Source organism: Aspergillus thermomutatus (genome assembly GCF_002237265.1).
Source record: "Aspergillus thermomutatus strain HMR AF 39 chromosome Unknown NODE_241, whole genome shotgun sequence".
In the NCBI taxonomy this organism is placed as follows: Eukaryota; Fungi; Ascomycota; class Eurotiomycetes; order Eurotiales; family Aspergillaceae; genus Aspergillus; species Aspergillus thermomutatus.
Genome location: NW_020798291.1, coordinates 1 through 21528, shown reverse-complemented (window position 1 = coordinate 21528; position 21528 = coordinate 1). Strand labels below are relative to the sequence as shown.

The window sequence follows — 21528 nt, the reverse complement described above, 5'->3', positions numbered from 1 at the left end:
ACAGACATCTGCCTCTCCAGCATCGCGACATGTAAGTAAAACCGCAATATAGCAACTACACGAGTCTAGAACTAATACGACCACCGGAAATCAGGACTGTCCGGCCCATCATGTAACCTCTCCGTCGAGACGTCCTGCGCCCGAACCTTTCTCCCCTGGATACGGTCCCTCCGCGCATTATCCATCATCATCCACCCACCCAGCAACAGCGTCAACACAATCCCCGCGCCCCCAAACGACGCCGTCGTGATAAGCGCAGGCATATACCGCGGGGCGTCCTGATTGCGGAAGATATTCGAGCTGACGACGCCCATGAGATTAGCCACGGGGACAGCGATACTCGTCAGGACGACGCGGCGGCCCTCGTTCGCGATGTTGTTGTTGTACCAGACGTCCAGGAGGACGGAAGGCGCGGAGGTACCCCTACGCCATTAGCTTCATCAGTATAAGATGCAAAAGACATACCAAGTCATCATAAACGAGGCAAAGTACGCGACGTTGATGTCCCGCTCGACGCCAATCGCCGCGTAGATGACGAACCCGACGAAGGTGAAGAGGAAGCCCAGCGCCACGAATGGGAAGCGCCAGCGGGTCCAGTCGCTGCAGAAGGCGAGGATGAGCAGCATCACTGCGCCGGAGACGTTCGGCGCGACGGTGTACAGGTTCGTCTTGACGGTGTCGTATCCGAGTCGTTTGATGATAGCCGGGAGAAAGAGCTGTACTGACTGCAGCGGGACGCCGAGACAGATCTGGATAGCTAGGATGAGCCACGATGTGCCATGCCGGAAGATCTTGAACGCGTCGCGCAGGTTGAGCTTCTCATCGACGATGGCTGAACTGTCGCGCTGGAGGCGGAGGTATGCGAGCTCCTTTTCCTGTGGGGTGAGGAAGGATGCATGCGCTGCAGAGCGAGGGAGGTACCACAGCGTGAAGATCGCCACGAGGATTGTTCCTCCTCCCTCGATGAGGAAGAGGTAGCGCCATGATGCCAGCGGGCCGGATTGAATCCGGAAAACGCCAAACGCGAGTAGTCCGGAGAAGGCAGAGGCGATGCTCTGCGCTGCGTAGAAGATGGCGAGACGGCGGGCTAGTTCTCCACGACGGTAGAATCTACGAGGTCAGCTAACCTTCGTGTGAGGTTTAGTAGAAGGGGACATACGTGGTGAGATAGTAAATAACCAACGGAAAGAACGCACTCTCCGCCATCCCCAGGAACCAGCGAATCGCCAACAGGCCTCCAAAATTGAACACCGCGACAACAAGGACTGTACACAACCCAAAAACAAACATCATACACGGCAGCACGCGGTTAGGACCGTACTTTTTGCCCAGGATACCCAGGAACGGTGCCGTCAGGACGTATGGGATAAAGAAGATGCTGAGAATCATGTTGTACTGGTTTCCCTTGAGATGGAGCGTCTCCTCCAACCCAGCGGTCTTCGCGTTCCCCAGATTCGACTTGTCGAGACTGTTGAAGAGATACATGACGGCCAGCACGGGGAGAACGCGGAGATCAAACTTCCAGACCAGGGCACGCTCTGCGCGAGGATCGATATCTGCATCTGGGGGCGAGTCATCTTTGGAGAGGGCTATGTCTGTGGTTTGCACAGGGGTTTTGGTGTCCAAGGAAGCCATGATTGTGTTTACTCGATGCTCATGTCGGTGCACTGCGTCTCGTCTATAACCTATATAGTCAGTCTCAACCAGTGCTTATCTCCAGATATCTCACTTGTCCGGAGATCTACCGATATCGGTTGATTCTACCGCATATCTTGCCTTGGCGACATGCGGCGCGGGATGGCTACAGATAAGCATCCGCCAATCAAGCCATTCGGTACCGGAAACCTTCGATATGATCAATCTGAATTGTTCATATCTCTTTTTCAGATCAGGCAGATAGGAAGGGAATGTCCACGGGAGAGGCAGCTAGGTCCATCAAGGTTGCATACAGTGCCTAAGAGTGAAACAGGCAAAGACGATGCCTTCCATGCTCCTTAGCCCAGATACCGGGAAAGGATTCCGAAATAGTAGACGGAAAATCCAATTGACTTCGCTTAGACATCCCATTCGATCCAGTGAACTGCAGAGTGAGAGCACTACTTGTGAGTCTTGACATGGGCATGGGCCCGGAACCTACGCCCAACTGCTTCATTGTCTGCAGTGCCGTCTTACTCTTGTAGCTGATGGCATGAATTGCTCAAACAGTTGCACGGACTGTGTCATGAACAATGTTGGATGTTTAATTCTTCTCATGCTCTGACTGAATTTGATACAACAAATCACTGCGGGATATGCTCCACTTTGCCCACGATATCCCGCAAGTGGACACTCTTTAAGACTGGTACACTTGGTGAATCACTTAGTACGCACGGAGTACTAAAGCGCCACAGCAAGCAATCACTAAAAATCCGATAGAGAGAGCAGTAAATCGACGGGTCAAGGGGAAATATCCACAATTATCATCCATATATCTATGCTCCAGCGTCGTCATGGTCAATATAGCTCCATCTGGCACCGACATGAAGACAAGAGAAGTAGTCATTGACGCAAGTCCAGCTTCAAGACTCAGACGACACTTGATGGCCTCGTGCGCCACGATCTGGCTCAGACGTGCGACCAATGCGCGACCAAGCCCTGCTCGTCCGTGATGCAGAGCTCCCCGAGCTCCTAGTGCCATACCGATCAAGAAAATCATTCCCACAGGAAGCGCACGGCTGTACAGCACACCCAATCGGGTTCTGGTATCTGCACGATCGACACTGCCAGTACAGACCCGACGACTCCATTTCCATGGATTTGTACATGTGCGATAGCAGGGTATCAACAATATCCCGCTGCTGCCTCCTGATTGCCCATTCCAGGCTGCACATCTCCACTGCATCCTGAATCGTAGGGTCTGCGCCTGCTTCCAGTAACCTCTGCACGGTAGCCGTTTGGCCTCTGTAGCAGGCGACGATGAGAGGGGTTGCGTTGTTACGGCCGCCGGACCTGATAAGTCTGTCCACCAGGGGCACGATGCCGTACGAGGCAGCGTAGTACAAGGGCTCCGTCCTGAGGGCTTGTGCAGCGGGAGCTTCATACAGAAGTACCTGGACCCAGGACGTATAGTTTCCCCCATCCGGGAGATGGCGGGTATTGAAGAAAGATAGAATCTCGTCGATTTCCGTATCGATGAGAGAATGGCTAGATGCCCAGGATGGACTGCAGTGGCTCGCCCAGTTCTCGGAAGCATACTTGAGCAGCGGGTACTCCAGACGGCTTGCGAGAGAACGGAAGTTTGGACAGGGCTGCTTGAAATTGTAGAGCATCAGGTACGTCAAGTATTTTTGCCAGATGCGCCGTGATCCCTCAGTCTCGTCCAGGCTGTAGTACGCCGCTGGCCCTTCTTTGATTGCGTCCGATGTTAGAAAAGCTTTGACTGAGGAATGCGCTAGAGCGACGAACAATGTACGCTCATCGTAAACTATCAGCCCTTGGCAGATTGAGAGAATCATGTGTGGGTCAAAAAGTCTACAGTCGTCGTCAATGTTCTTATCCCCTTTGGTCAGGATGAGTGCCTCGCTTAGCTCGGACAAGGTAATCTCCTGATAGCCTAAACTAAGCCAGAGCAGAGTTTCTCTTGCAATTTCCCGGTCATACGAGGGGATCCGACATAGGATGGTCTCGTAGGTGCCGTGCAGGCTTTCCGGCATACTTTCCAGAGCGCGAATGACGTCGCGGCCCGTTTTCTGGGCACTTAAAAGGTCTATTTGACATTGCACGTATCGGAACCTGCAGTAGATGCCTGAGTGACTTTTCAGCTTGGCGATAAAAACATACGTACATTCCACTTGCTTTCTCAAGCAAAACCTTCTTGATGCGGCATTTGATGTGCTCCGGTAGCCGTCGAAGACCCAGCACTAAAGTTAGCTGCGTGTTGAGAAACGCCTGAATGTTAATTCTATTCATTAAAGGTTTTATCTGTGCCCTGAGGATATGAATAGCAGTTAATACAGTGGGCGAAGTCGTGCTTATAACCATAATGTGAATGTTATCTGATGACTTCAGCAGGGTAAGTAATGCATTAAGGATCTTTGCACTTTCACTGCTCTTGTTAATCACATCCATAATGATAAACAGTTCTGATAGAAAACCTGCATATTTCAGAAGCAGGCTCATCAGTACGTCTGGTAGAGGAAGGGTGCGTTTCCTGAAACTTTCTTGCAACTCGTCGAGGATGCCTGGACAAGTCTCGGATAGCTGCACCAGCAATGCTCTCAGCAGCTAGACCAGCTCCTGCGATGAACTCAAGTGGAATGAGCAGTAGTAGTAAAACACTTGGCTGGAGGCGCGCCTGCTAATAGTATGTTTGACGGCTTCAATTGCCGTCGCGCTGATGGCAAGATTAGCAGTTGGCATGATGAAGGGTTCCCAAGATATACCATAAGACAGTCTTTCCTGATCCCGCTGATCTCCTGGTCAGCAATCACTACACCGACATCCAAGGACGACTCACATTTTCCCTCTAGGGAGAGCAATCGGCACTTGCTCGTCGTCGCAATCCACGACCGGAAAGGCCCGTCGATAAATCAAGCTCCAGTACCAGGCTGACAGAGCGATCGAGCCTTGCGATGCATTGAATCAAAGTCAACGGGACATATCCACGCCTTGATCTTCTCGTACTTTTTCTCTTTCAGGAATGAGACATGAGCAATGTATCAGGTAAACTGCTAGACCTACCTTCTCGTAATTGCCTCATCTCTCTGCTCCAGTCAACAACGGCGTCAATAGAACGTGCCATCTCCTTCTCAACGACCCTAGAGATCGTCAATTCTGCCCATGGCACCCGGCCTGAAAACGCACGATCTGTCGTTCAGAATCACCAGAATGAAATACGTCTTCAGCCTCTCAAGCTGAGCAATATTGCCCTCAAGACCCCCCTTCCTACTCGGCCACCCCAACTTCGCCAACCGCGACTGGCGCATCGTTCAACTCTGCAGATCGTCAAGGACCTCCTCCAAGACGGTATTAGCCTTGAGCAACGCGTCCCGAAACGGCGTTGACCCCGGCCCTTGAGCAGCCTTTTTCTCGCCGTGATCTGTCTGCATCTGTTCGAGAATCGCTTTCAGCGCGAAAAGCTCCCCGAACAGCTCGCAAATCTCACTGTCGGCATTTCTGACCTGTTTCGCAAAGTCATACACTCTTTTCGTGGTATGGGCTACCTGTAATATCAGGCCTAGAATGGAGATCGGGTCCGCCATGAGTCGGTCGTTGTTGTCTTGAAGCTCCTTTACCGGATGCGAGTGGGAGTAACGCCTACTCATGTAGAGGGACGAGGCTGTGCAGTAGCGACGAATCACTTGGCGTCAATGGGCTGATCGCCGCGGGGTATTCTGCCCCTCGTTTAGTTCAAATGAAGTTGTACTCTTGTCTCTCTTGATACTTTGGAGGAGCTGAAGTCATCAGCTTACGAGGGCAATCTCATGGCAATTGCAATATGCCGGAGAAAATGAACTAAGCTCCTCAGTCTATTGACACGGCTGCTTTGAACTAGAGCATTAATTGCAGCGAGTTATACAACTTAATCTTGAGATGCATCCATCTCTGCAAGCACTCGGTTCACATGCTCCGCAACATTATACGAGAAGACCTGCTGCGCGGGCTTGTTCATCACGCTGGGAAAGAAACCTACACCTCAGTCAGCCAGAACACCCAACCAATGGTATACATACCCATAAGCCACATGATAGAATACATCAAATACTCCTGGATCACTCCCATATCCCGCTTCTGGTTTTGCTTCTTCCTCGCATCGTCCAGTATGGCCTGAATCCGCGGCTGGCGTAGATCCATGTACTGCTTCGAAGCCATTTTAACTGCCTCCTTGCACTCCTTGACCCCATTATCCTCCATCCTGCCAACAAAGTAACCCAAAAATCTCGCAAATGACTCTACATCCTCCAGCGCCTGCGACGACCCCTGCCCCGACGTCGACGGAAGCGCATGCGCCGCATCCCCGACCAAGACTACGCCATCACGCTCCCACGTCGGCAGCTGCGGCGACGTCCAAGTGGGAAACATGTTCTTCACGCGCGCGGACTTGAGAACCTTCTGCACGACGGCATCTCCCCAGTGCTCGTGTCGCTTGTGCAACTGCTGCAGGACATCATCCATGTCCAGTGTTCTGAGGTCAGGACACTCGTCCACAGCATAGGTCGACCACCAGGCAAGCAGATCACCCGGCTCAGAAACATGATGCGGCGAGTCCCGCTGCGGAGCGGTCGAGGAACTGTTGCTGAAGAAGTAGCCGAAGAAGCCATTGCCGCCGAAGATGAAGTTCATCGATCCTTTTTCCACCAGGTCTTTGACGTCGCTGGCGGGGAGAAAGCCGCCAATACCACAGACACCTCTACTCCTGTCAGTTTCTGATAGTCGAGAGGAGAAAAGGATATGCCTCACTCATAATGAGGAGGAAACGGGTCCTCCTCTGTCTCCGGGAAAAGAGCCCGTTTGGCCACACTTTTGATCCCATCGGCGCCGATCACCAGGTCCGCTTCGACGGCCGGACTTCCATCTGTAAAGTAGACGGTATTTCGATCATCAGGACCGGCGAGGACTCGTGCCACTCGCTTCGTCACTATATCCCCGTCGGGGATCCTCGCGCGCAGACACCGCCATAGCCAGTCCCGGCTACAGCCGAGTGTGTGCATCGGCGGCTCGTCTCCTGCACCTGGAGCAGACGAGTCCATACGGATGAGAAGACGGCCGTGCTTGCTTTTCAGGTTTCCGTGCGAGACCACGTATCCACCGCGGACAATGTCCCGGAGGAGATCCTCGTCCAGCCGTTTGAGAACATTCAAGCCGTTGGGCCCGATACCTAAGCCTCCACCGACTATTAGGGTAGATGAATGCGTGGCGTCCTCTTGGTTACCGTTGGATGCGTCGGATCTGCGATCTCTGCTGGTATCGTGAGATTCGTAGATGGTGATTGTGTGGGAGCCGGGGAGGTGTTTCTTCAGCTGGAGGTAGGCGGTGCACCCGGAGATGCCTGCTCCAATGATGACAATCTTCATCTTGGATCGATAAGTTATGCAAAATATCAATGACGAGAGGAGATTCCTGGGATATCAGTGAAAATGTCTGCCTGGTGGCAATCCGCTGACTCATCACGCCGTATCCCTTAGTTCAAAGTTTGTATAGTTTCAAAAATAGCGAGATGCTGTGAGACTTGGGTGGCTAGCTTGGCAGTTCTCACTAGCACTAGGAATAAAAGATATCACAGCTTAAAGCCGACTATGCGAGGACTCTAGTGTACTCATTGGACAAAGTACGGCCCATTGACATATGGTCTCTGCACTTTTCTCTGCTTTCTGTCCCTCATCGAAGAAGAGGATACGGGACGTTTGGGATGTTTAAGTTATGGTATTATGCAAGTAGCTCTTATAAAGAGACCTATAGCTCTAAAGAACAGTTGATACTGCATGGCAGAGTCTCCTGTAGTCACGCATGATGGTGCAATACTTCGCTATGCAGGCATCCGATGATGCGATGTCGCGGGGACTTATATACCTCACCCACCTTGGTCCCCAGGCAGAGTTTGATAGCAGACATCAACGAGTATTCCAAGGATTCAAGATCACAAAATGGTCCAAGTTCAGACACTCTCCCAGCCTGATATTCAGTACCACCCAGACTACAAAAAATACCTCGCCCGCGGGCAACGTCGAAAGGCAACCGAGGATCTGCCCAAGTCTCTTCCTCCTGGGTTCCCGGAAAAACTTTCTTCTCCTCTTGTCTGGGAGGGCAAGGAGATAGAAAAGCGTGATGATTGGATCTATAAGCTGAATGACGCCCAGAGAGAGGAAATCCATGCCGCGTTGAATACCTTCAAGGGTAGGTTTGCTGAACCGATGGTAGGGCATATCTAACTTCCACAGCCCTGGGGCTTGGTCCCGGCCACATTAATCAAGAGACATTTCCCCTTCCCACTCTCCATCCCATACTGCGAGAACTATCCAACGAGATCCACAACGGTCGAGGCTTCTTCGTCTTCCGCGGCTTAGACGTCGATCGGTACTCCCGAGAAGACAACATCATCGTCTACGCCGGCGTATCCTCGCATATCGGCAGCCTCCGCGGACGGCAGCAGGACCAGCGACAAGCCGACGGGACCTCGGTCGTGCTCGCGCACATCAAGGATCTGACTCGCACGGATCAAGCAGGGAACATCGGCGGACCGGGCAGCACAGCCGACAAACAGGTCTTCCACACCGACGCGGGGGATATCGTCTCGCTGCTCTGTCTCCAGACAGCTGCAGAGGGCGGCGAAAGCCAGATATCCAGCAGCTGGCTGGTGTATAACATCCTCGCCAGGGAACGGCCGGATTTGATCTGGACGCTGTCGCAGGATTGGCCTGTGGATGGGTGAGTCGGTACCTTGCCCCGTCGATACCTCGCTTACAGCCTCAGATTCAATAACCCGGCGCGCCCGTATACATCGCGGCCCTTGCTCTACCACCAGGGAGCAACGCCATCGACGCCCGAACGCGTCCTCGTCCAATACGCCCGCCGCTACTTCACCGGCTTCCTCGCCCAGCCCCGCTCGACCAATATCCCACCCATCACCGAGGCGCAGGCCGAAGCGCTCGACGCGCTGCACTTCCTGGCGGAGGAGCACAGCGCCTCGCTAGATTTCCAGAAGGGTGATGTGCAGTATATCAATAACCTGAGCATTTTCCATGCCCGCAAGGGGTTCCGCGATGCGCCGGGGAAAGAGTAAGCTCGTCTCCACTGGCAATACGCCATACTAACAGTCGCAGGCGGCATTTGCTGCGTCTCTGGCTGCGGGACCCGGAGCATGCCTGGGAGACGCCTGAACCTCTGCGGGAGCGGTGGGACATTGTGTATGGAGATGTGACGCCGGAAGAGCAGGTGTTTCCTCTGGAGCCGAAGGTGCAGAGGAAGAATATCAGTGCTTAGTCTTGAACTTAGCCACGAGTGCACGAAGCAGATCTCTTAGCTAGATGATGTTAAACGCAATTCGCAGAATGTACAAATCCCAAGGGATAAGCTCTGTGGCTGCAGGAACCGACTTGGTATACTTGGCGAACTCTCTGCCTCGAATCATCCTTTGACGCCTCAGCCACGGAATGGACTTGTAAAGTCCTCCCCGAGGCTTGGCTGTAACTTTGTGGTATAAAAGTTAATCATAGATTTGACTTATCTACGGAGTATACGGAGTATGGAGAATAATGGATGATACTGATGGACATGGAGAGATGATCATAATGCTGACAGATTATCACCTGTACTCCTACTCCTTCACTGTAATACACGGAATCCAAATCGGCAGTTGACCCAGCATCGGCAAAGAATGACAGCTCTCTTCCGTGTGTCGGAGAATCACCGTCCGAAGAGACAGAAACAGCATATAAAAACCCCAGAAACGTGGGGGAACAGCGTATCAACAAGAGAGACAAGATCCACCTCCGCGTCCTCCCCGGATACCCCCACGGCAAGCATTCCAGCGACAACTACCGGTCATGTAGACTGCCTAGGCATCCCTCTAGTACTGAATAGCTTCATGTCAGAGACCAATCAGCGACGGCAATGTAATCTCTTCTCGAAATAGTCATCCCCACCTGCTTCAGAAAAAGGGGCCCCTCTCCCTGATTCCTTCTCAGTATCCCTTATGTTGTATGATTTTCAGTGGCCGTCATGCCATCCATCGACCTACCGGAACAGACCTTTGCCATGCCGGACGACACATCCAGAAAGACGCAGTCCGACTTTCTAGAAAAAACAGAAGCAGGCATCGACCTCGACGTGCCCGACGCAGCCAGCCAGCTGTCCGAGCCTCATCGCGCGTATCTGCTCCAGCGACATGGCACCCTGGACCTCGACCCCATCCCGAGCATGGACCCAGCGGATCCGTACAACTGGCCACTATGGAAGGTGAGATGGCCCTACTTGGCAGTGGAACAGCAGATTGAACAAAGCAGAGAATAACCAACCTCGTCCTGGTGGCCTTCCACGCGTTCATGGGCACCTTCATCGCCGCGGGCATCATCGCCGCGTACGAAGACATCGCGCTGGACCTGGGCGTGTCGATCCAAAAGGTCAGCTACCTCACCTCGCTGCAGATCGCCATCCTGGGCGGCGGCCCGCTATTCTGGAAACCGCTCTCGCATCGCTTCGGCCGGCGACCCATTTTCCTCCTTTCGCTGGCTCTGAGCTGCGCGTGCAATATCGGCTGCGCGAAGAGCCCGGACTATGCGTCCATGGCGGCGTGCAGGGCGCTCGTCGCCTTCTTCATCTGCCCGGCCATGGCGATCGGGAGTGCCGTGGTCACGGAGACGTTCTTCAAGCGCGAAAGAGCCAGATACATGGGTGTCTGGACGGTCATGGTGACGCTGGGGGTGCCGACTGGGCCGTTCATCTTCGGATTCGTCGCGCAGCGCGTGGGATACAGGTGGATCTACTGGGTGTTGGCCATCGTACGTAGACGTTCCTGAATACCGATCCAGGATACCACTGACGATTGACGAACAGACCAACGCCGTGCAATTCCTCCTCTACCTCTTCTTCGGCCCTGAAACCCGCTACACCGGCACAGACCTGGGCTCCAGCTCCAGCTCCAGCTCCAGCTCAGCCTTCCAGCGCGAGTACCTCTCCCTCCGACGCATCGATCCCACCCCCTTCACCGTCCGCGAATTCTACCACCCGCTCACCCTCTTCACCAACCCGCCCGTCCTCATCGCCGCGTGCGCCTACGCAATGGTCTTCCTCTTCGGCAGCGTCCTCAACTCCGTCGAAGTGCCCCAGCTCCTGCAGTCCAAGTTCGCCCTCAACGCCCAGCAACTCGGCCTCCAGTTCCTCGGCCTCATCGTCGGCTCCCTCCTCGGCGAGCAGCTCGGCGGCTCCGCCTCGGACGCATGGATGGCCCGCCGCGCCCGCCGCCTCGCCCGCCGCCCGGACCCGGAGTTCCGCCTCTGGCTCAGCTACCTCGGCTTCCTGCTGACCATCGCCGGGATGGTGGTCTTTCTCGTCTGCACGGAGCGCGCGACGCGCGGCGTGTGGACCGTCGCGCCGGTGGTCGGCACGGGGGTCGCGGCGTTTGGGAACCAGGTTGTCACGACGGTGATGACGACGTATGCGGTGGATGCGTACCCGGCCGATGCGGGGAGTATTGGCGTGTTTATCAATTTCGTGAGGTCGGAGTGGGGGTTTATCGGGCCTTTTTGGTATGTTTCTCTCTGTTTGTCTTTGGTGCTGGGACTGACGGATGGCTAGGTTCACGGCGATGTTTGAGAGCGTGGGGATCGCGGGGAGTGCGGGCGTGGTGACGGCGTTGATTATAGGGGTTAGTTTTGTTCCTACGGTCATACTGCAGTGGAGGGGGAGGAGGCTTCGTCAAATGTATGAGAAGTAGAGTATAGTCAAGTATACAATAGTTATAGACCCCCCTAAAGCCCTCGAGCCCTCCTCTCGTCAACGGTCAACTCGCTCTTGGCCCGGCTAATCCTCACAAACAACGCATTCACCACCAGCCCCAGCCCCGACAGCGCAACCTGGAACCAGAACGCAGCCTGGTAACTCTTCCTCAGCCCCAGCTCCTCGGTGTTGACCTGCACGATATCGGCAAACCCCAGGTGCAGCGCGATGCCCAGATGCAACGTGCAGTTGATCAGCGCCCCCGCCAGCCCCTGCTTCTCCAGCGGCATGTTACTCGTGATGAAGATGTTGGTGACGTTGAAGCTGATGTCGATCCCGATCGTCCCGCAGACCATGGCGGGGAAGACAAAGGGCCAGTAGCCCCCGTTCTCCGGCATGAGGGCGAAGAAGAGGCCCGCGCCGATGTACCCCAGGCAGGAGAGGAGCATGAGGATCGTGCCGGGGATGCGGTGCAGGATGAAGCCGCCGACGGTGGAGATGAGGAGGCCGCCAAACGCCATGGGGACCGTCCAGGCGACGATCAGGAGAGGACTGGCGTGCATGATGCCTTGCATACTGATGGATTAGCAGTGGCCAGACATATATAGGTGAGAGTGAGAACGTACTATAATGCGCCATACAGCAAAAAGATCCCCAGACTGCCGTATAAACAAACCAGCGAGAAGAGCAGCGGCTTCATGTAGCTGACCGCAAAGACATCCGCCGTCACCAGGGGATCCTCAACCACCCAACCCTCCACATAGACAAACCCCCCGAGAAGCACCACCCCCAGCGCAAGACACACACCGATATACACGGTCCCCCACTGCCTCGGGGCATGCGAGCTCCCCGCAATCGCAAACACAAGCAGCACCAGCGCCGGCACAAGCAGCCCCGCCCCGAGCCAATCCATGCGGACCTTCCTCGCCCTCCTGCGCTCCGCGAAATCCGACGGGATCGAGAAGAACGACGTGCAACCCGTCCCCGCCGCCAGGATGCCCCCGATGAAGAAATACCACCGCCAGCTCAGGAACCGGCCGCAGAGGCCCGAGAAGAAAATCCCGACGAAGAACCCCAGCGCCGCGCAGGCTCCGTACACGCTGAAGACGAGGTTCTTGCGCGGGCCCGGCCGGTACACGCTCCCCAGGATCATCAGGCCGGAGGGCAGGAACGCCGCGAGCGCGAGCCCCTGCAGCGCGCGGCAGATGACCAGCATCAGCCAGGTCTGCGAGACGCCGGCGAGGATGGAGGAGAGGGTGAGCCAGGTGGCGCCGAAGAGGTAGCATGCGAAGCCGCCGTACATGTCGGCCAGCCGGCCGAAGATGAGGAGGGTGGAGGTGACGGCTAGAGAGAGGGCGGTGGAGGGCCAGATGGACGAGGCGAGGGGGATGTCCAGTGCTGAGATGAGTGTTGGGAGGAGGATATTGGAGCCGGAGATGTAGTATTCCTACTTTGTCAGGGGAGCTTGATCATCAAGGGGAGGGGGCATACAGCAAGGATTTGAGACATGACGATGGAGAAGCAAAAGGTCAGTTCGGACCAGGCGCTGGAGAAGCAGGGTGGTCGCTCGCGTCCTAGTCTTTCAAGGCGGGCATCGCTATCTTCTTCTATATCCTGGGCAGGTGCCATGGCAGAGTAGTCTTCCAGTTTCTCAGATGGGACCATTCGGACTGACTTGTCGTCCATGGCAGTCAATCATACGAGCAATTCAACTTGTCCACTCGTCTCTCTTTATATCTACTTAAAGACATTCTGATTTCTAAGCCTGGGGAAATCTGCTCGACCATGTCGGCCAAGACGCTTGTTAGAGGTCACCTTCCGGAATAAGTTTCTACTCGGAGAATTGAACTCACGTTCAGTCTACGCATCTTTTGCCATGCAGGATATAGTATAGTACATATAAGCTCCAGGCAAAAGATTGCGTCTGGCTCTTGGCGCCGACTCTGGGCTTCCGTTTTAGGAAATTGGGAGGAGTGGGTCTGGATACGAGATCCACCGACAGTTAACTGTCCTTTGATCATCGATTAGTACAAGAGAGGATGTTTCTAGAGCAGAATCCTTTCTACAAATTCAGCTGTCGAGCTTTAGCTGTTGTGGTCTTGGAGGCTCTCCCCTTTGTCGGATGGGGAGGCTCTGCCCTTTGTCAGACGGCCTAGCCATTCTTCCATGTTTGCTTAGGGCTATCTTCTAGGGTATATAGCCCACCTCTTCTCTCTCTAGATAGGTAGCATATCATCAGCTTCATTGCTTCCTTCCCTCAGGATGTGGGCTCGCAGTAATTCCTCGATGACAATGAATCTTGTTGGAATAAGATACCACTATGATTATGGATATGAAACCCTAGACTGACGAGTACATCGTCCGGACACCTTTTAGCCTAGTGGTATCATATTTCTATGAATCTCTTATACTCCTTTACTTTGACCTGACTGCAGGGGCATACTGCAGGGCATACTGGACGAGTAGCTACAAGCTAAGCTACTGGCAAAGGTCATTCGAATTGCTCCATATCTTCTGGAAGACTACTCACGCCACCATCAGGCACACTGTCCGTCATCCCAGGTAGGCAACAGCCCTCAAACCCCAGTAAGGCCGAATCTAAGCTTTCCCGGGTCGATTCTTGCTGACATTGTGAGTCCGATGAAGATCAGTTGCAGATCATTTTCGAGATGAGAGGGTGCATCTCCTCAGTCCCTGATAACGGAGTACTCCGTTATGAGGCTGGCAATAGCCAGACAATGCACACTCCATTCACTTGTGTACGAAGTCAGGATAAAGGGCGCATCTCCTCAGGCTTCCTCTTAACGGAGTACTCCGTTATGAGCTGGCAAGTCAGACAATGTGAAGCATGATGTCCTATAAAATCAGTACTCCTGGAAGAATGCGACTCTCTGCCTTCTTTACTCGAGCATCTGTCTCGCGCCTTGCCGGACAACTCGCCATACAGACACTGTGTGGGATACTTCTATATCACTTCTTCGAGTATCAAAGCTACTGCATCATGGCTTCCTTCCGATCCGTTACCTTCCTCGATCTACCAGCAGAAGTGCACTTGATAATCGCTGAGTACCTCGACGCTGCCTCAGCAGTGGCCCTCAAGAATGCAAACAAATACCTCCGTTTCATTGTCACCGTCAAGAGCCCGAAGAAGTTTGACCTTCATGACTTCAACGTGTACCCCCTGACACTCGAATTGTGGCCGGAGTGAGTAGGATCTTCAAACAACCCGATCCAATATCCAGGGAGCTGCAGGGACATAGGTATCGATCCTTACTTACATACTTCTAGATACTGCAATCACTTTTTCTGTTTCGAATGTTGGAGGTTCCTCTCAGCAGACCATTTTTCGGAAGATCAGATCACCGGAAAGTGTAGTAAGGACGGCTACGCAGCTTCGGGGCGATTCTGCATCCCATGCGGCACAAACGGGGGGATGTACCACCCTTATGATCACCCCATCATGAGTGATCAGATCGCCTACTATTACCGCGACGGATGCGAAAGGCTGCAGTGAGCCGGGAAGCGTCTCGTCCACTTTCATCGTGCTCCAGCTGCGACGAGGAGGATGTCTTATGTAGTATTGGTATGTTTCAAGTCCTTTGATTTTGAAACTCTTGAGTGGCTTTGAGATACTGATATGAAGATTAGGGGATGGTAAATGGGAACGACGCAAGGTCTTGCGCTAGGTGGTCAATGGGACCGCCAGTTTGCCTCTTATGCCGAAACTCGGACTGTTTTGAGAAACTGGAGGATGTGTCTTCTTAGGGATCACCCTGAGGGTTAAATTTTGAAGCTTGCTGTGGCAGTGAAAGATGGTACAGGAAGGTTGGAAGTTAGGTCTCTTGAAGACAAGAGAACCGTCGCCCTTTGACTGTATGGGAGCCATAGTTCTAGCAATCCCATTCTTCTTCATGACCTTACGGCATAAACATTAGTATTGCAGATCGTACTATTACTAGGCCTTGCTCCTCTTTCCCGGAATAACAGTCTTTTCCAAAACTTATCTTCTGGAGCATTGTAGTCACTCGGTATGGCTGCCGCGAAGAGATACAAGGTTCATGCATATACCATATATCATCGACTTACTGTTGCAGCTCTAGCTGCTACGTAATCCATGGAACCACCGGGCACTGCGAATTCGTCTATTTATGCTGGTTATTGACTTTGATATATCCATATCCGAATCCGCCTACGAACTCATGCCAGCTTACAACTTGAGTAAGAGCTCATCTTCCAGTACTTTAGACTTTCAAATGGCATCATCGTAGCTAAGACAGTTCCTTGCCTATTTCTTGGCTTGTTTTCTTTCTCAGGAAGAAGTACATAGTAGAAGTGGCAATCCTCGCAACTATATAGATACAATTGCAATGGAAAATCGATATCTCCCAAGCTTCAAGGTAACAACCACCCTACATGCTCCTGGAGCTACGACTATAGCAGAGTTTGGACTGTTTTCTAGCACGTCTGTATCGAATCTACTGCTTGTTGTCTGGTTCTCTGTCTTGATTCCAAACCATAACTATAGCCATGGTGAATGCAGTGAATTCTCAACCTAAGCTTCAGTCTTATCTACGTGGATTTGTTCTACTTCTTGTGGAATTCTCCATGAACTACTTACTTAAGCCCTAAGAGTATCATTCACTACAGATAAAGGCAAGTTCCGCTAGAATCAGGAAACCAGCAGACATTCACATCAACTCATTCACCCCACAGTCAAGAATACTTAGTGTACAGTGAATTATACTGGAGATATCCGATATAAAAAGGAGATATCCGAAAAGCAGAGCTCTGAATCACCAAAGACTTCGCCACCGTGCTCTCTGTCATGGGTATAAAACCTTCTCTATCTTGCTCTCCTTCTCTCTTTCAACTACCTTTGCATCTTGCATCTTACATCTACAAGCATATCAAGCTTACTACCAATCTCACAAACCTCCAAAAAGATATCTACTCTCAAAACAATCAACATGGCACAGTACTCGCCTCTTACCAATCTCCCAACCGAGCTTCAGCTCCTCGTCCTTGAAAACCTCGACCACGGGTCGAAGGTCTGCCTCAGCCAAACAAACAGATACTTCCGCTCTCTCATCGACGTCAAGCAGCCGGGAGACGCCCACGAGCAGGTGTCCTTCCTGAAGAACTACGAACAATGGCCAGAGTGAGTTCCCCCTCGACGGACCACCCCTATCAGAACTAACAGGTTACAACCCCCAGAAACGCCAATAAACACGCCTGCTATGACTGTCGAATGATGCTTCCAGACGAGGAATTCGACGACAACCAAACCAGAGGCAGCCAGGCCAAAAACGGCTCTGAAGCTGAGAAGCGCTTCTGCATCCGTTGCGGATTGCTTAAACGCCTTTACAACCCCATCGCACCGGTCAGCATTCGCGGCAAGGTCTACTATCGCTGCACCAATTGCAAGGGGCTCCAGGGCTGGGGAAGCCGCTGCGTTTGGTGCTGGCAGTGTTCCAAGTGCCTGGGCTATAGGAAATTCGAGGTGATTCAGAGAGATCGGTGCCCAGAGTGTGGCTGCCGGGGATCACTTCGTGACATCGGACCAGAACGCACCGATGCTGCTCAGACTGCTACTCAGGCTGCCCCTGCTACTCAGACTACTCAGAGTTCTGAGGATAACGCTGGAGAGGGCAGCAGCAGCAGCGCTCAACCTTTGGAGGACGACTTTGCCAACTTGTTGGTTTAATCTATGCTTGGTTATCTGCATGTTGCCAATGACAGGTGGTCATTGAGCTTTGAATGATGGCGCTGGGTGTTCCAGCAATCAGGCTGTCTGCTTTGAACAAAAGATTCAATGCTTTCTCATATGTGATCGGTTTTGTACTTTGGGATATGTTTATTATGTGGTTTTGTCACAGGCTGGGTTGCCATGTATTGCAGTGAAATTGAAAAGCTGAGAAGGGCTGCAAACAAATAACAAAATATTTAATCTCATATCAATCTACTTAATGTCAAGTCGTATGCAAGCTAATAAATCCAGTCTGTCTCATTCTCGATCCTATCAAGTTCTTATGTAGACCGACGATTAAAGACCAAAGCAAGCTACTATAGTATATTAAAGGCTTTTCAATTTGCATGGTATTGATGCTATTATCTCCACAAAAGGTTTTAATGGGTGCTTTTAAACAATCGTAAGTCTACAGGCAAACTTGTATGGCAATCACTAAACTTATCTACTATGGATAGAATGAGACTGTGCTTTTGACAACCATCTACATCAGATTAGCTCATGAGAACTATGTTAATCGAACGCTCCTCCAGGATTGAGGAACTCGCAGAGAGAAGACATACAGATTCCGAGATATTTGCATGTTTTTTAACACTGGTTTTAGTGACTGATCGAATACCAGGCTTCCTTTGCTTCCTTGACCACTACTACAGTGAACTGAACTAGGCAAAAATGCAGTGCTTATTTCAGCCATTGTGCTCACTCGACCAAGCTGACTCTACTGCTATGAGACTGCTCTGCTTGGCGAGGCAATGTCTGTGCTTCATGTCATCTTAGGTGAAGCAAGTGTACCAGTTTTGCTCCCACTGCTACTCCAGGCTATGTGCGTGCTCTTTGCGGCAAGACAGTAAAGAGGGAATTATAGTCCTCCGTTGGCTGGACGACAGCAACCACAAATTGGATGCTACAGGAGAACTCTCTCGAACCTTGGCACTCATGCCTTAGATCGAGTGAGTGACGTTCGACAGAGCTAAGGGATGCGAAAGCAAGGGGCTATGGTTACAGTATCTCAGATATATCATTGGCATAGAAGCTTGAAGGAGCCGTAGCTCGGTTGAAATCTTGCTATTGACAAGGTTACGCGCAACCTAGCGGACTTTGGACTCTTCGACGATCCAGCGATAGTCGACACGCAGATCCTCGAGGCTGTCGATCAAATTGGGCCCGGGACTATGTCCGTGACGATGTACCTGCTTGCTCTCTGCTATTTGGAGGCAACTCCGTAAGACTAGACGTCACCCTGCGACATACTATCTGGCCGACGTCGCCAAACAGAATCGCTTCAAATTGTCCATGACTGTCGTTGACTACCCGAGGCATATCTAGCCAGACTCACAGCACTCTCCTCAGGCAGACTCCGCCCATGAACATCCTTCCTTTCAGTACGGTGTCTCAGGTTTGGACATGTGGACATCCCCAAGAAGCTACCATACAGCCTGCTAATTTCTGTTCGAGCACAAGGATCATGGACGAGTGGCATCCATGGTTTGCCCTGCCATGTCGTGATGACGGAGAGTCATCTGCCATCCGCTGAGCCTACCTTATGACTGCCATGAAGTCAAAGCAAGCAGCGCCAAGTTACGAGCGGAAGCCTTTAGCTTGACAAGTCGGTCTAATTTCCGAAGGTCGTATTCGCTGGCTTGGTCGTTGGGGTTGATCGAACGAATACGACGTGTGTCGATCATATACGAGGTCTGTGTAATGAACACGAGGTATATTTAGCTATATCAACATAAGATACGCCACGTGCGTTGATACTCAAGAATGTCTGGATAACGCTGATCAGGATCCCCAGAAGTAATCTCTCGCCATGGCTATAAAACCTCGTCACAGTCTGCTGCCGGATTCACACAGCAATAACCCAGGCTGGCGAGATGCAATCGATGCGCTTCATCATCCTGGCCCTGCTTCTGCAGGTCCTCCCAGCATGGGCAATAAACGACCCGGCCAAATCAGCCACCCCCTACCACGATGAATTCCCCCTCTTCCGCAGCGCCAACATGGCCTCGCCGGACAAACTCTCAACAGGAATCGGCTTTCATTCCTTCCGCATCCCCGCCGTGATCCGCACCACGACCGGCCGCATCCTCGCCTTCGCCGAGGGCCGCCGGCACACGAACCAGGACTTTGGCGACATCAACCTCGTGTACAAGCGCACAAAGACAACCTCGAACAACGGCGCCACCGCCTCGGACTGGGAGTCCCTGCGCGAAGTCGTCGGGTCCGGCGCAGGCACCTGGGGCAATCCCACCCCCGTCGTCGACGCCGACAACACCATCTACCTGTTCCTCTCGTGGAACGGCGCAGGCTACAGCCAGCACGGCAACGACGCCCTGCCCGACGGCACGGTGACCAAAAAAATCGACTCGACCTGGGACGGCCGCCGCCATCTGTATCTCACCGTGTCGACCGACGACGGGAACACCTGGTCCCAGCCCGTTGATCTCACAACGCAACTCACCCCCACCGGCTGGGCCTGGGACGCCGTCGGCCCGGGCAACGGCATCCGCCTGACGACGGGCGAGCTGGTCGTGCCCGCCATGGGCCGCAACCTCGTCGGGCGCGGGGCACCGGGGAACCGCACGTGGAGCGTGCAGCGGCTGGGCGGGGCCGGGGCGGAGGGGACGATCGCGCAGACGCCGGACGGCAGGCTGTACCGCAGCGACCGGCCCAGCGCCAAGGGGTACCGGATCGTGGCGCGGGGGACGCTGGACGGCGGGTTCGGGGCGTTCGCGACGGACACGGGGCTGCCGGACCCTGCGTGCGAGGGGTCGGTGCTGCGGTATAACAGCGATGCGCCGGCGCGGATGATCTTTCTGAATTCCGCGTCTGGGACGAGTCGGCGGGCGATGCGCGTGCGGATCAGCTACGATGAGGACGCGGGCAAGTTCGATTATGGGCGGAAGCTGGGGGATGCGCCGGTTAGCGGGGCGGGATATGAGGGGGGGTATTCAAGTATGACCAAGACAGGGGATTACAAGATTGGGGCGTTGGTGGAGAGCAATTTCTTCAATGATGGGACGGGGAAGAATTCGTACCGGTGTATCCTGTGGAGGAGGTTCAATCTGTCGTGGATCCTGAATGGACCGAACAATTAACTTGTCTTCTGGTGGGAATGTTACGTGTATAGATCGGCAAGGGAGTTGTCGTACCCCTTGCTATCCCTAGTTTGGCAGAAATAAATACTCACATCCTGCATTCTCTATCTCTCCATCATACAATACTATACTCATACGACTCGTCCGATACTGACAAAATGCATCTCTGGGTCATGCTCTTCGTCCTCTCGGCCGCAGCCAAAAACACCACCGTGGGTTATCCGCTATACTTGGAACGCAGCAACTAACAGGACACTGGACACTGCAGATCGGGCTGGAAACAATCGAAGAGGGCAGCAAATCAATCAGCGTGCCCCTGGGCGATTGTCACAACCTAGATTCTTAGTACGTGCCGCGCCAAAGCGCATAGATGCCAGCTGACGGCTGCAGTGAGGTGTTGACGGTCTCGGTCAAGAAGCCATGTCGATTCTTCACGTTCGTCTCTCTCCTCATTAAAGCCCTCAATAATTGAGACTGACCAAACAGAGGCCCCATGTGTATCGGACGGACGACATTGCTCAAACCCGGCGTGCACGAGAGCGACGAACCCGTGCCGATCTGGAGTGTGTTTTGCGAGGACGAGCCGGAACAGAAACTGGAGTTGTGAGCAGGCATGTACGTACAGGTCAAAGTACGGAATAGCATGGCAATCATCGTATGTTTGGGATATTCTCCTGGAGACCGGTTCGGCGTCAATTGGCCGGCGGATCACTGTGGCTGGCAGAGGTTACACAGGGGTCTCGGTCTAGATCGTGATGGCAGATTTAAATACTTGACCTGCCCAGTCTTTGTGTTCAAGTAATCATGCTTGCTTTGGTGTTTTTCGTCGTCGGCGTGTCAATTGCATCCCCGATTGCCCTGCCATGTAGGGTTCGGAGAGAATGGTATGTGATGCGCCCACAGAGGATCAGATATTGATTGAATAGGGGCGCTTTGACGAAACCTGAGCGACTGGACTACATCGATGCTCTGTTCTGTCTGCGGTCTCTTCCTTCGATCCTCCCGAAGGATCAATATCCCGGCGTCCAGGATCGATTCGACGACTTTGTTGCGTATGTATCCACCCTTCTTGCTACCATCATTGACATATTGCAGAACACACATCAACTACACCGCGCACATCCACAACAACGGCCTCTTCCTCCCCTGGCACCGTCACTTCCTGCACCTCTTCGAGACAGCCCTCCGCACCGAATGCGGGTACAATGGCTCCATCCCCTACTGGAACTGGCCTGCCCACCCCAACCTCACCACCTCCCCCCTCTTCGACAA

General features: G+C 53.1%; 10 protein-coding genes across 10 annotated transcripts; 6 read left to right on the top strand and 4 right to left on the bottom strand.

Moving 5' to 3' along the window:
- Positions 1-71: 71 nt before the first annotated feature.
- CDV56_103003 (putative MFS transporter) lies at positions 72-1635 on the bottom strand (the record flags this gene model as incomplete). The annotated part of the gene is made up of 3 exons (XM_026756622.1): positions 72-423; positions 466-1110; positions 1160-1635. 3 exons carry the CDS (start codon positions 1633-1635, stop codon positions 72-74), a joined length of 1473 nt encoding a protein of 490 aa, XP_026611234.1.
- A 923-nt stretch (positions 1636-2558) lies between these two features.
- Positions 2559-5240, bottom strand: CDV56_102556 (uncharacterized protein; the record flags this gene model as incomplete). The annotated part of the gene is made up of 6 exons (XM_026756175.1): positions 2559-3771; positions 3824-3940; positions 4496-4604; positions 4720-4796; positions 4843-4955; positions 4992-5240. The coding sequence occupies 6 exons, from the start codon at positions 5238-5240 to the stop codon at positions 2559-2561; spliced, it is 1878 nt and encodes a 625-aa protein (XP_026611233.1).
- A 320-nt stretch (positions 5241-5560) lies between these two features.
- On the bottom strand, positions 5561-7052 carry CDV56_102314 (FAD-dependent monooxygenase; the record flags this gene model as incomplete). The annotated part of the gene is made up of 3 exons (XM_026755933.1): positions 5561-5667; positions 5712-6388; positions 6439-7052. 3 exons carry the CDS (start codon positions 7050-7052, stop codon positions 5561-5563), a joined length of 1398 nt encoding a protein of 465 aa, XP_026611232.1.
- A 570-nt stretch (positions 7053-7622) lies between these two features.
- CDV56_102056 (TauD/TfdA family dioxygenase) lies at positions 7623-8958 on the top strand (the record flags this gene model as incomplete). Its single annotated transcript, XM_026755675.1, has 4 exons — positions 7623-7872; positions 7917-8403; positions 8449-8754; positions 8799-8958. 4 exons carry the CDS (start codon positions 7623-7625, stop codon positions 8956-8958), a joined length of 1203 nt encoding a protein of 400 aa, XP_026611231.1.
- A 774-nt stretch (positions 8959-9732) lies between these two features.
- On the top strand, positions 9733-11410 carry CDV56_101723 (putative MFS multidrug transporter; the record flags this gene model as incomplete). The annotated part of the gene is made up of 4 exons (XM_026755342.1): positions 9733-9933; positions 9981-10475; positions 10531-11222; positions 11272-11410. The coding sequence occupies 4 exons, from the start codon at positions 9733-9735 to the stop codon at positions 11408-11410; spliced, it is 1527 nt and encodes a 508-aa protein (XP_026611230.1).
- Positions 11411-11444: 34 nt separating this feature from the next.
- Positions 11445-13098, bottom strand: CDV56_101486 (putative MFS multidrug transporter; the record flags this gene model as incomplete). Its single annotated transcript, XM_026755105.1, has 3 exons — positions 11445-11988; positions 12039-12859; positions 12904-13098. The coding sequence occupies 3 exons, from the start codon at positions 13096-13098 to the stop codon at positions 11445-11447; spliced, it is 1560 nt and encodes a 519-aa protein (XP_026611229.1).
- A 1315-nt stretch (positions 13099-14413) lies between these two features.
- Positions 14414-14620, top strand: CDV56_101259 (uncharacterized protein; the record flags this gene model as incomplete). The annotated part of the gene is made up of 1 exon (XM_026754878.1): positions 14414-14620. The coding sequence occupies one exon, from the start codon at positions 14414-14416 to the stop codon at positions 14618-14620; it is 207 nt and encodes a 68-aa protein (XP_026611228.1).
- A 1759-nt stretch (positions 14621-16379) lies between these two features.
- CDV56_100867 (F-box protein) lies at positions 16380-17116 on the top strand (the record flags this gene model as incomplete). Its single annotated transcript, XM_026754486.1, has 2 exons — positions 16380-16570; positions 16627-17116. The coding sequence occupies 2 exons, from the start codon at positions 16380-16382 to the stop codon at positions 17114-17116; spliced, it is 681 nt and encodes a 226-aa protein (XP_026611227.1).
- Positions 17117-19032: 1916 nt separating this feature from the next.
- CDV56_100383 (putative extracellular sialidase/neuraminidase) lies at positions 19033-20256 on the top strand (the record flags this gene model as incomplete). Its single annotated transcript, XM_026754002.1, has 1 exon — positions 19033-20256. One exon carries the CDS (start codon positions 19033-19035, stop codon positions 20254-20256), a length of 1224 nt encoding a protein of 407 aa, XP_026611226.1.
- A 158-nt stretch (positions 20257-20414) lies between these two features.
- CDV56_100069 (uncharacterized protein) lies at positions 20415-21308 on the top strand (the record flags this gene model as incomplete). The annotated part of the gene is made up of 5 exons (XM_026753688.1): positions 20415-20468; positions 20525-20601; positions 20647-20691; positions 20743-20859; positions 21183-21308. Coding segments are annotated over 5 exons (419 nt in total), but the record flags the coding sequence as incomplete, so codon positions are not given.
- Positions 21309-21528: the final 220 nt, after the last annotated feature.